General features: G+C 39.7%; 1 protein-coding gene across 1 annotated transcript; it reads right to left on the reverse strand.

The window, feature by feature from the left end:
* Nucleotides 1-910: 910 nt before the first annotated feature.
* Nucleotides 911-6553, reverse strand: LOC121177073 (cell surface A33 antigen-like). Its single transcript, XM_041031308.1, has 7 exons — nucleotides 6376-6553; nucleotides 5461-5630; nucleotides 5066-5282; nucleotides 4190-4354; nucleotides 3023-3139; nucleotides 2756-2882; nucleotides 911-2048 (listed from the first exon to the last, which is right to left on the reverse strand). Exons 1-7 carry the CDS (start codon nucleotides 6428-6430, stop codon nucleotides 1607-1609), a joined length of 1293 nt encoding a protein of 430 aa, XP_040887242.1. The 5' UTR covers nucleotides 6431-6553; the 3' UTR covers nucleotides 911-1606.
* Between the last annotated feature and the right edge of the window lie 5854 nt (nucleotides 6554-12407).

Genomic DNA, 12407 nt, shown 5'->3' on the forward strand with positions numbered 1-12407 from the left:
AACATGCTGAGTACATTTTTAACTATTAAAAAAAAAATTACTAAATAAAAGTTTCAGACCTGAAAGCATTCTCCAAATAACAATATCATAACAATTAATGTTAATACTACCACTATTACTCCTTATGATCTGATGATTTGGTTAAAATTATAATTATTATCATGAAAATATTTTTGTTATTTTGACCCCACATGTAGTCATCGATGCCATGTGATCTTGTGAAAAGTTCACAGTTGTTTAGGAGGGGTTGTGTTGCCACCTAGTGTTCAGAACTCAGAAAAGCTGCTTTGTAAAATTTATATAATCTGCTATTTCTACAGCATATTTCAAATGGAATTACAGCAAATTTTGATAAATCCTAGTAAAAACTTACATTATTGCTGCTGAGATAAAACAGTAGCGTGTGTATTCAAATTTAATTGAATCTCAACAGAAGTCCTTCTGCAGTAATTCAACATAAAAACATCTTGGTGACTGCAAAAACAAGGTTATAACAAACAAAACACACCTCTATTTCTAGTTTCTAAATGTTGTGGTTTAAAAAAAGACAAACACTGAAAAACTGAAAGCACTCAATAGAATGAACAATAAAACTAGCTCATTGTGCCTGTTTCTATAGAACACACAGCACCTAACTCAGAATACGAAAATAATTCTAGTAAGTGTAAGGAATGAAAACAAAACTGAAGCCCTTTAGTGTGGTGGTAGCTTCCTTAAAAGGCAAGCTACCACCTGTTACACCCAACCGCAAAACGTCTATGTAACAATGTCTACATATCAAGTTTAAAGCTAAAATTCCACATAATTTCTCAACTACACAACACTCTTCTGCACATCAGGCAGCATATGATTGCCTGCTTTGTCTCACAGCCTGTTTAAGTCTCCATTATAGAATATGACCAAACTTGACTGAGCTGCAGTAAACTTGTATTTACACACATTTCAAAGTCAAACAAAAATAGGGTCCTGTACATCACAGATAAGCACAGTTCGATTTTTGATGCGCTGTAAGTTAGATTATTTATGAGACAGACATTATTTATCACTCTTTTGTTATAACTTTAAAATGTTGACCTATATTGTATAAAAATCATTTGTTTCTGTAAAATGTTTTTTCAGTTCATAATATTTGTATGACGTGAATGTTGCTACACAAAGGTATGGACTTTTTCCTTGGGCAGTGTTTATTACTTAACAAGAGGGATTATAACTGTTGACCCCACCCACCCACCCACCCACTTCCTGTTAAAAATGGATCAGATGGGCTTTGTAGGCGCCATTTTAGTTGCCTGCTCTTCCTCAACTGATTGTCCAAGTGTCATGCTTCAAGTCACACCTATAGTATGCTGACCTAATAGACAACCTGGCACTACTGTCAACTCTTCTACCTGTCAAACATGCAATAACAGATTATGCTTAACTCTAGTAGCCTATAAGCATAGCAGGTTTTTGAGCCAATTACATCATAGCTAAGTCCACTGAGGCAAAATGCTGTTTGACACCTTTAGGCCACACCTTGTGTGGCAGCCATTGGAAAAAGGAAAATAGAAACAAAATAGATGGAAAAGATGGTGGAAAAGATAGTGGTGGGTACAGACTGGAGGCCTTAATTGTCGTAGTTCCTCTGTGGCTTATTGGATGGCACAGGTGGAGGTAAGTCACGATCATTGTGACGGTCTCTGCTGTCACTGTAGCGCCGCTCGTCGTCATAGTGGCGCCTGTCGTCATAGCGCTCATTGCGATCACTGTACCTGTCACGGCGATCGTCATAGTCACTGCGTCGATCATTGTAGTCGCTGCGGCGGTCGTCATAGTCACTGCGTCGATCATTGTAGTCGCTGCGGCGGTCGTCATAGTCGCTGCGGCGGTCGTCATAATCACTGCGGCGATCGTCGTAATCACTGCGGGCATTTTCGTAATCCCTGTCATGATCATAGCTGCGCTCATTGTGCGCACGGCTTTCAGCTGGGTTGCCCTCCTGCCCATCATTTTGGTGACTGTCCCCATTTTTAGCCGGCTGTTTGTCATGGTACTCTTCCTCACGGACTCTGGAAAGTGGACAGGCAGCACAACAGTAAAATGTCTGTTTGTTTTTGTGTATTTCCTTAGCTTCATCTATGTGGAACTGTAGTTGTCTTGAAACCACAGCATCTGTGTTGGATCTTGAAATATTTTGACATCATCAGCACAAATGTGGCTAAAAAAATCTGGTAGCAGGTGAGGTTGGTTTAATGGCTGATTTCATTTTAACTCCCTCATGGACTGAGTAATTTGAGATATTTTTATGTAATGGTATCAAGAAAAGTGACTGACAGATGGCATATTGTCTGCGTTCAAATCACAAATAGGCATATGAAGGCTGCTTCTGTGAGGAATGCAAGCTTTTGCATTCTTGATACTGACATTCAGAAATCTGTCTCTGACTTGGCTCAGTAGAAACATACAATATACTGGCTGTGTCAAACAATCAGAGATAGACAAAGGTTAAACGGTAATTTGATAAAATGGAGTTAATATGGCTGTGCAAAAGAAGCAATGTGTAACTGTCTGACTTACATAAAGAGGATGAAAAAATAAAGGTAGTTAACGTCTCTGTCTATGAACTTAAATGCCCTGATGTACGGCCACCTGCTCCATCAACGTCACAAATGGGTTATATCAGATGTTAACTTCTGGTCACATCACAACCTCTTGTTCGTCAGTGAGTGTGAGAGTGTGTATGTTTGCCCGTGTCCTTAAGGGAGAAAAGCATTACCCCATGGCATATTCCTCCTCTTTGTTCTTCTTGCGGCAGCAGCAGCAATAGATGATGATGATTAATATGATCAGCAAGGCGACAGCGCCACCAATGATTCCTGCAGTGGACCCAATGTTCATAGAAGCTGCAGGATTGAAGGAAGACGAGTTGGGAGAAGTAAAACAGAACAATTCAAATTATAGTGAATTACTATAAAGATGTATTTATTGGAAATACTAAGTTCCCAGATTGTTGATCAAAAGCTGCTAATAAGGTTTCTCTCACGTGGCATGACTGCAAGGGTGATGTTGCAGGTAGCAGAGCGGATCTTGTTGCTTGAGGTACAGATATAGAATCCTGATGTATCTTTGGAGATATTGTATAGAGACAGGATACCTCCCTCTGAAAGACAAAGAGTCACTTGTGTGCAGCACATATCACTGCTATCATGACTTTACTTCATCTTGTTTTATAGACCACAAATTCTACAATGCTACTACTGATAAAAGAGTACTTTTACACAGACATTTTTGGTACCAGTGCTAATCTGTTTGTCCTCCTATGCCAGTTATTCACCCTAAGGCCTGTACAAACAAATATCACCGCCGGTATAGACACTGTGTACAGCCAGAGCCGACTCTTGGCATAGGCCATATAGGCAATCGCCTAAGGCGCCACCTGATGGAGGGGGCGCTGCTGCAAGCCCTCAAAAAAAAAAAAAAAATAAAACAAAAAATAAAATAAAAAATGTTCAAATACAGAAAAAATAAACAACAACAACCCCCCCTGTTGTTTGTCATTATTTGATTGACCTGGTCCTCAACCTGTGCTGCATGTGCACTGTGGAAGAGGGGGATGGGACGAGTTATCAGTGCGCATCTCAGGTAGCGGTTCCTATTGACAGATGTCAACAAGTCATATTTGTCATATTATAAGCTTTTTTTTATTGTCATCATATTAATATGATGAAACTTACATATTGATGTTGATATTTTCATCATTAAAAGGCCATCCAAGCCCTCAGGTGCTGCTTTCAGAACACTATTTACAGAGGTCTCTAGAAGCTGCTGCAGTGAGGAGCTTCTCCAAACTGAAGCTTATCAAAACGTACCTGAGATCCACAATGTCTCAAAGCGTCTCAATGGACTTGCTTTAATAAGCATAAATCATGAGGTTTCTAGGCAGGTATCATTTGATGATACCACAGATGCCTCTGCTGCAAGGAAGTCCACACATGTACAATTTTAAATGAAAGCTATCAGAGACTTTGTATAAGATTTTAGTGCTACATTATAGTTTTATGTTGTCTTGTTTGCACGTTCTGGTGATGGAGAACAACATGACTCAGTTCTCTACCTGATTGTGGCCATTGTCATTCTTTATGTGCTGATAGCTGACTTGTGTTTTTTCAGGACTAACAGTCCTGTCAGAAACTGTGCCACTGATACTTACTGTCGGTGGTTCTGGGGTCTAGCCTGCGAGGGATGTTCCGTACATCACGACTTTCCCACTTATAAGTGGGTGGTGGGGAGCCCTCCTCAGACAGACAGGTCAGGTTGATGTTCTGGCCATACTCTGCCCTACCCTGGATATTACAGATGGGCTGAGATGGAGCCACTAGAACAACAGAAATAAAACTGAGATGTGATTTGTCCTTATAATTGACAGTGAAAGAATTTGTTAAGTGACAACAGCTTCTTTAGTGGCATATGAATAATAAAATTTGTCCTTCCCATTCATCCATTAGCTATACCGGTTTATCCTTAAGGATAAACCTCGAGGGCTGGAGCCTATCCCAGCTGACACTGGGCAAGAGGCAAGGTACAATCTGGTCGCCAGTCAATTCACACTCACACCTATAGGCAATTTAGAGTTGCCAGTTAACCTAACTGCATGTCTCTGGATTGTGGGAGGCAACAGGGGCACCGGAAGGAAACCCATGACAACATGGAGCAAACTCCACAGAGAAAGACCTAGGCTGTTCTGTAGATAATCGTTTTGCTGTGAGGTTACTGGTTACAGGGTAAAGTAGCAGAGCTGGATAAACACTATTGACACAGGAAGTGTTATTGTGCTACTTCCATATGCCATGTTTTTTTCACAACATTGCAGTAAGAATATGAAGCTCCAACAGCCTACATAACAGGGAAGACTTAACTGCTAAACCTTATACTGACTGAGCTTTAACATACCTTTTGTTAAATGGAAATGGAATATTACATTGAATAGAAAGCCACAAACAACATGCAGTGCGCAGCTCTGTTCACCCACTTTTAAACATTTAAAGGGTTTTTTTTTTTTTACTTTGAAAACAAATGCAATACAAACCTAGAACCACCAACTGTCTTGAGTCAGATGGATTGCCCTCATCATCACCTGGGATTTGGACACGACACACAAAATTCTTGTTGTCTGCTAGCGTGATAGAGGATAGTTTCAGGTCAGCCTTCCCAGTAGGTACATCTATGTCCAAAGACACCCGACCTTCATACGATGATGTGATGTCAGTAATGCCACCTGAAGAGTAGTAGGTGAGGATCACGATCTGTCAGAGAACAACAGCATCAGAGGAACATTAAAAGAGGAAGACAATAAAGTTCTGCAATTTATTTTCTTATTTCACAATACTGATGAATTAGGATTATGCTGATTATGAAAGACAGATAGACAGATATATAGATAGACATTGAGACAGACAGATAGACAGATATTTAGATACTGACATCCTCTTCGCCAGCTTTATCAGCCTCAACAGCCCATGAGACGATGACCAATTTGGGAGTGTCTTTAAGGGCTGTTTTAAAGGTGCAGGGCATTGTAATGTTGTCACCCCTGGCAAACTCAAATGTCCTCTCCGGGATCTTCACCTCGATGGCACCAACACAGGACAACACTATCACAGATTTAAGAACAGGGGTAATCATATTCATTACCGTATTCATTATATTACACAAAAGGCTGCTTAAGGCTGCTGAAGATAATGTGTTACTGCTGAACTTTACATCTGTACAAATAACTTATTATTGTACCTTCCCACCCAAATATACACAAAGCACAGAGAACATCAACTGGTAAAAGCTGTTCCAGATGATTTCTGCTTTTCATTTGTCTTCTGTGACAATACACTGAATGTCTTAAGATTGTGTCAAAAAGAGACAAACAAAACAAGTCATTTTAAGATTTTGCCATTATCTCTGGGGCCTTTGGATTGACATTTTAATGACTACCCAATTTACCCAGTAAACAAGTAAATAATAGTTTGATTAACTGAAAATATAACTACATTAGATAACAAATAATTGATAAACTATTGTTGGTTGCAACTATGGAGTCTCATGTGCTTGAGTAGAAACCAAAACCTGTTAGGTCTATGTGAAAGAAAACAGTACCAGTCAATAGCATATTAACACTTGACAATGTTCATTTCAAGATATTAAGTCTTCTAAATTGTAGTTTGCTTGTATTATTTTTGCAAAAAAAGGTCGATTCAACAACAAACCGACGAGGCAGCCCATCCGCATAAACAGGTTACTTGGACTTGTTCCGTTTTAGAATACTTGAAGGTGCGCAAACAGGTGTGGCAGCTACGTAAGGTGCAAAGGAAAGAAACCAACGATATTTATCACAGGAATACTCACTCAGACTCAGCAGAGCCAAAGTAGAAATCCTCCTTTCCATAGCAAAGACTTTCATCTCAAACAAACCGTCAATGATTCTTCTGTGTATCGCTGTTCTCTCGTAAATTAAACAAGGAACATTACCGGTAAGGAGTTGCGTCGAAACCCGACTGCGTCCGATTACTGATGCCCCAGCTGGGTGTGCCGGCTGCTTTTGGATGACTGACAGCGCTCTCCACCAATCACGGCGGCTCCTGCAGTTCGGTTAACATTCTTGCTGGGCCTACCTTGCATGTTTCTGCTTGTCCTCTCATAGAGTCTCTGATTTTCCAGGGATGTATCTCCAGTGAGTTTTCTCAGGATTGATTTTAGGACAGGAGTACATATTGTTTTTTTCCTATATAGTTTTTTTTTCATTGCTTCTAGTCAAACATTTCATCTCTAACTCTAAAGCTGTCAATAGCCTCATGATAACAGAAAGGGTTACAGAATAATTTTTATTTATTTATTGTCTTTCAACGATCAGCTTTATGTTGCAAGGGAGAGAATGAAGAAGGGCCTTAAAGGTTTGACAAAGCCAAACACTTGACAGAGTGTTTGTGGTGCAGTGAAAAACCGATGTGCGCTGTTGGCACAAAAGAAGCTGTCCTGTCAGACTGGTTTGACGAGGATCTGTCACCTAGAGGCACACACACACACAGAAACACACAGAGACACACAGACACACACACAGAGACACACACACACACAAACAAGTAAAAAGAAAGGGAAGGAGAGCATGGCCACCTATGTTGTCCTCTAAAGTCAAACTGAAGTTTAAAAAATGTTTTTAAGTAACTAATCACACTCACATAACTCTAAGCCTCCTGGTTTGAGCTGTCCTACATCGTGCTGCACAAAGATGAACAAGTCTATTTTGCCCCAACTTTAACAACTCTCAGAAAAAAAGAAACATTTAGCATTTCTGATGTGGAAAAAGACATCCAATAGGCTTATTTACTCTCTACCAGAGAACTAGATGAGACGACTGATCCGTCTGTAATGTAAGCTAAGGCCACAGGCAGCAGCTGGTTATCTTAGTTTAAGCACAAAGACTAAAAACAGAGGGCAGCCTCTGGTCTGGCTTTTTCTAAAGGCAACAAAAATTTGCCTGCCAGGGCCTCTACCAGCAAAATATAATATGAGATGCAAAAGAACAAACAAAAATGCCATGTGCCATCAATATTGTGAGGCAACTGGAAGTCCTTACAAAGGTGAAGGTGTGAGTCCTTCAAATCTCTTCGATCAGAAGATGGAAGAATTCGATATGTACTGAGACACAGTCTCTGTCCCAGTTGTTAGTTTGTTTCTTGTGGTTTGTGTAATTTTGGTTTCTGTGGAAATGTTCTCCACATTCATAGTTTTTCTATAACAGATTTTCATGTTTGTGTATTGTCTCCTCTATTGGCTTGCTGTAACCACTAGCAACAGCTTTCAAAAGTGCTGGAGCAAGTAAAACATTTGAAAAGAATTATATTGTACTCCTCCCCTGACAACATCAAGTGATATTATATCAACTTATTACTTGTATATGGTACCTGATGATCTTAGGCCATGGTGTTAAGAGTTGGAGAAATGATCTTGATTGATCACTTTACACTGAAACAACACTGGAAAGTTAAGAGTGTCAAACAAGTTATCCAATCTGGAGAGAAGATAATATGACAGGTGCTACTCACCTGCCAGTTTTGGGAAAGAAGACCAGCATCATCTCTCAGGTGCCAGCACCATTAGGTATGGACTTTGTGTTTACCTGGGACTAAAGGAGAAGGATGGATATTTAAAGTTCCCCTACAAAGGTGACCACATTTCCAGGATTAGAACAGACAGTGAGTAACATGCTGTGAGAGGAGTAAGCTTACAGTAATGTGATGTAAAGAATGAAAACCCTGCAGACAGCACTTCCAAAAAAGAGTAGCAGAGGAGCCCAAGCCTAAGGTTTCTGTGGGAAAAAGAATTGAAGCCTCCAGCAAAAGGGTTTCTGCAACTTTTGGGTGCTTTGCACCCACTACACTCTTTACAATAGTAAAGACATTAATGTGTTGCATTAATTTAGAATACATGTTGAAACATGAATATGCTGATTGGTAACAAAGTGAAACAGCATGTTGGCATAACAGGAAGTGGTCTATCATGTGGTAAGCACACAGGCACCACCTGCTCCATTAGCCTGCATTTTAAACAGGTTAAGTGTAGCAACACCAAAGGGATGTACAGAAAATGGTATAAAAGAGCAAGCATGACCACTGTAAAATTCGGTCTTCAGTAACATGTGCTGTGAGCACCTGATTCTGCTGTTTCCTGCTCATCACTGAAGATTTACTTACCGCAATAAGCATACCGGTACAAGCTGCTCCAGTAATGAAGCCTGCATTATAATATAATAATACAATTATAATACCAATGGAGTTTTAACATCTCTTACAATACCTGTGCAGCACCACTTTAAATGATGAATGCAAAGCCAGAAATACTTTATAAAAGTGCATCTCTTTTCACTCACTGTTAAACACTTTAGAGCCAAATTTACTTAACACAAAAGAAGAGTTAAGCGTCAAGTGTTATTGAAGAGCGATTCACAGTTGCAATCTTCATGTTCATCTTCATGTTTGTAATCTTCATGTATACTGACACTTGTGGCATTGAGCTTCCTTCCCCTTTGTACAATCACTGTCTGGTTATTGTTTCTGAGAAGAAACACTGCGCCTTGATCACATCTGCAGTCAAGGTTGGAGGCTGAAAAGGCTTAGGCTATCACTCGTCTTATTTTTTTGTCCATTAGAAGCTGTGTTTTCACTGCGGTGACTTCTGTGAAACCTGCTGCTTCAACAGTCTGTTAAACTGTTGCATGTCCTACAGCATTTTTAGCAACTCTGTGCAAGTTCACAAGAGCTTCAATATGGCATTTTGTTGATATAGCACATTTCAGGCAGAGGACTGCAACAAAGGATAATTGAACAGTGTATTTCCTGTGTCCGCTTATTACTACCTATGCTCTAACTATGATCAATAGTTACCAATTGTTACATCTTTCACTTGATATTTATGTGACATTTTGTGCCTGAGAAACCTTTTCCTTGTAAAAATTATAAATTTTGTGTTTGTGTTTTCTCAAAGCCAGTAAATCATGATAAAGGGTGAAAAATAATTAAAAGATGAGTGTTTGCTTGCACAAATTTGTGTTTTTTTTTCCACCCATGCACAAATGTATACGTGTGTGTGTGCGTGTGTGCGTGTGTGCGTGTGTGCGTGTGTGTGTGTGTGTGTGCTTGTGTGTGTTTATGGGTGTGTAAGTCAATGAGAATAAACAGTGTATTTTACCACCCTCTCACCTCCAGGCTCCTTTCATTTTCTGTCTCATCACTTTCTTTTCCTCTGCTTAACACAATAACCAATTTCATCTCTTATGCTCCTAGCCATCTTATCTCACCTCCACATAATGACTCCAGACCCCAGGACACCTTTCATTTACTATCTCATACAATTAAACCGTGTAAACTTGCCTGGCAGCTCTTGACAAACCACAGAGATAGACAGGGATTAGAGATGTTCTTTCTCCGTCGCATATTACATCCCGCTGGATTACTGGTCATCGCTGTTTCTGTGTTTTTATCTGTGATGTCTGTGTTGAAGAAACATTTCAATGCATCACCTGTAAGGGGTCTTTCGTGTATCATTACTCTACTTGAGTGCCTGCTGGTGGCCTGTTAGCCGTTTTTCATCTCTGGTACCTGTGAAGTTCCATTATCCTGAGGCAGCCGAGAGTCAATGGAGACATCACTTCCTACAGGAACCCTCTGGGTACCAGGAGATCAGGCAAATTCGACCAGAATTCTGTGAAAACACCTCCATCTCATATGGGGCTGAAAGGAACATAGCATGACTCACTCTCTGGTTAATGCATCTCAAACACTTTTTGACCACATGAGTCATAGTTTCAAATGACTGATAAAGGCCTATGAGTAATATCAATATTTAGGGAATCTAAATTATAATAATCATTTGCTTAACATCATTTATAGTTAGAGTGTTGTCATGACATTTGTTACTGCACACCCCATCAAAATAACTTTGGTGATTCCTTAATTTTTCCTCTAGCACCATCATCTGGTCAAAAATAAAAATTCCAATACTACGATTTAGGACCAAATTCCTGAAAAATTAAATGCATTACCATCAGCTTCAGCTGTACTTTGAGTTTAGTGCTAATCAGCAAATATTAGCATGTTAATATGCTACAATAAGCTTGTGAACATAGTACACACTATACCTGTATATAACATTAGCAGGTTAGTTTGTCATTTTGAGCATGTTTGCACACAGACATTAGCATTGAGCTTCAAGCAAGACTGTACCTCAGTATAGCCTTACAGAGTGTGGCTTCCCATGGACGTAGACTCAGTCAATATTAATTTAGGTAACATCAGTTCATCCATTTGATCTATCCATTGTCTACACCACTCCATCCTGTTCAGGGTCACAGGGGGCTGCTTTCTATCAGAACACGCATTGGCTGAGAGGTGAGGTACGCTCTCAACAAGATGGCAGTCTGTAATAATAGTGCTATTCATTTCATTTGAAAACATATTTTACCCTATCAGGATAATTGCTAATGGCAGCTTCCAATAACACAGAGAGAACAGATATGGGGAAAAAGCACAAACAAGATAGTTAAAAGGCTATTTGGACTTCCAGCTTGCCATCAGAAAACAATCACACAACACAGTGAGTCTGAAATACTGAATAGGATACAGGTGGAGAGCAAAATTGAGAAAAAAAGAAGACTTGGAATAATGATTACTTTTAAAAGCAGATAAAGCATAACAATGCCCTTATTCACTCCATCAGTGGTTTAAAAGACTCTGCAAGCTCCCTGATTTCTGTAAGATTTGTTAGGTCGAAAAATAAAGAAAAAGAAGTCAAATCATTCACATTCACTCCAGTAACTTTTAGAAAAAATCTTTACCTTTACTGTCTCATGCTGTTTCTGTTTTTTAGATACACGCTGTGAAGAAAAGGTTAGAAGAGCCAATAGCAGACTGCTACAATAACTGCACTGCAATTAAATTTCAGAAGGAGGTGTGATCCAACAATTGACTCTGTGCATACATTCAAAGTTAATTGACCGTTAAACGCGCCATTCAGTGCACTTACCATGTATACCACTCTGACACTATCTCTGTCACACATCGATGGTAAGGTTTGTGGTTTTAGATACATTAAACACATAAATGTATGATTCAGTTGTTGCCCCTGCAGGAGAGACCACAGTGCAGTTTGAGGGCATTCTGGTTGCCTGGTGGTTTAAGACACTGCTCATACCATTTCGTGTCTTTGATGCACGTCATCCTCGTCAATCTCAAAGTATTTCCTGTCTGATATTGTCAGTATCGAACACACAAAATAACTCCCCACCGCTGCCCCCCAAAATCCAATTTTGTCTAAAAATGTAACCAGGCATGGAACAGTGCCAGAGTCAAGAGACTGAATGAAAAGTTAAGTGAAATAAAACACATCTGGGGGAGCCTGTGCATGTAACATTGGAAAAAAAATAGAGATTAAATATTTTCATTGAGTCAGACAAGTTATAAAAAGCAATGCATTGTAAAAAGCGCCTTTAAAACATTTATCATAAATTTCAAATTTAACATTGTGCATTTCTTACCATTTTATTTTTTCTCTCATACATTCAATACCACAGGCACTCTTATTGATTGTTCTTTATTGGTGCATGTTATGTGCATTGCGCGCACCGGGCGATAGCCCCTGTGGAGAACCCCCATGCTCAACACTGAGGAAGACACGCGCGCTATTCTAAAGTTGGAGTCACCAGTAGTTTTTTTACTGCTCTCGAAAACCGGCACGGATTCATTCGTGCTTCCCTCAGTTTGAACTTTTTTTTTTATTTATTTAATGTCTCTTGAGACTCAGTTGGCTTGACGGTGGGAGAGATGGAGCATCTGTACCCAAACGCGTCGCGCAGCGTCACTACTCTCCAAAGCTCGGCACGGACG

The sequence above is a fragment of the Toxotes jaculatrix genome, chromosome 1 (assembly GCF_017976425.1).
Source record: "Toxotes jaculatrix isolate fToxJac2 chromosome 1, fToxJac2.pri, whole genome shotgun sequence".
Lineage (NCBI taxonomy): Eukaryota > Metazoa > Chordata > Actinopteri > Toxotidae > Toxotes > Toxotes jaculatrix.

What these genes read in the sequence shown, in the direction of transcription:
- LOC121177073 (XM_041031308.1), bottom strand. Translation starts at nt 6,430, where the DNA reads ATGAAAGTCTTTGCTATGGAAAGGAGGATTTCTACTTTGGCTCTGCTG. An exon ending in AAGACAGTTGGTGGTTCTAG is followed by an intron (nt 4,355 to 5,065) that starts GTTTGTATTGCA and finishes CTGTTGTTCTAG; the next exon opens with TGGCTCCATCTCAGCCCATC. An exon ending in GAGGAGGAATATGCCATGGG is followed by an intron (nt 2,049 to 2,755) that starts GTAATGCTTTTC and finishes TCCACTTTCCAG; the next exon opens with AGTCCGTGAGGAAGAGTACC.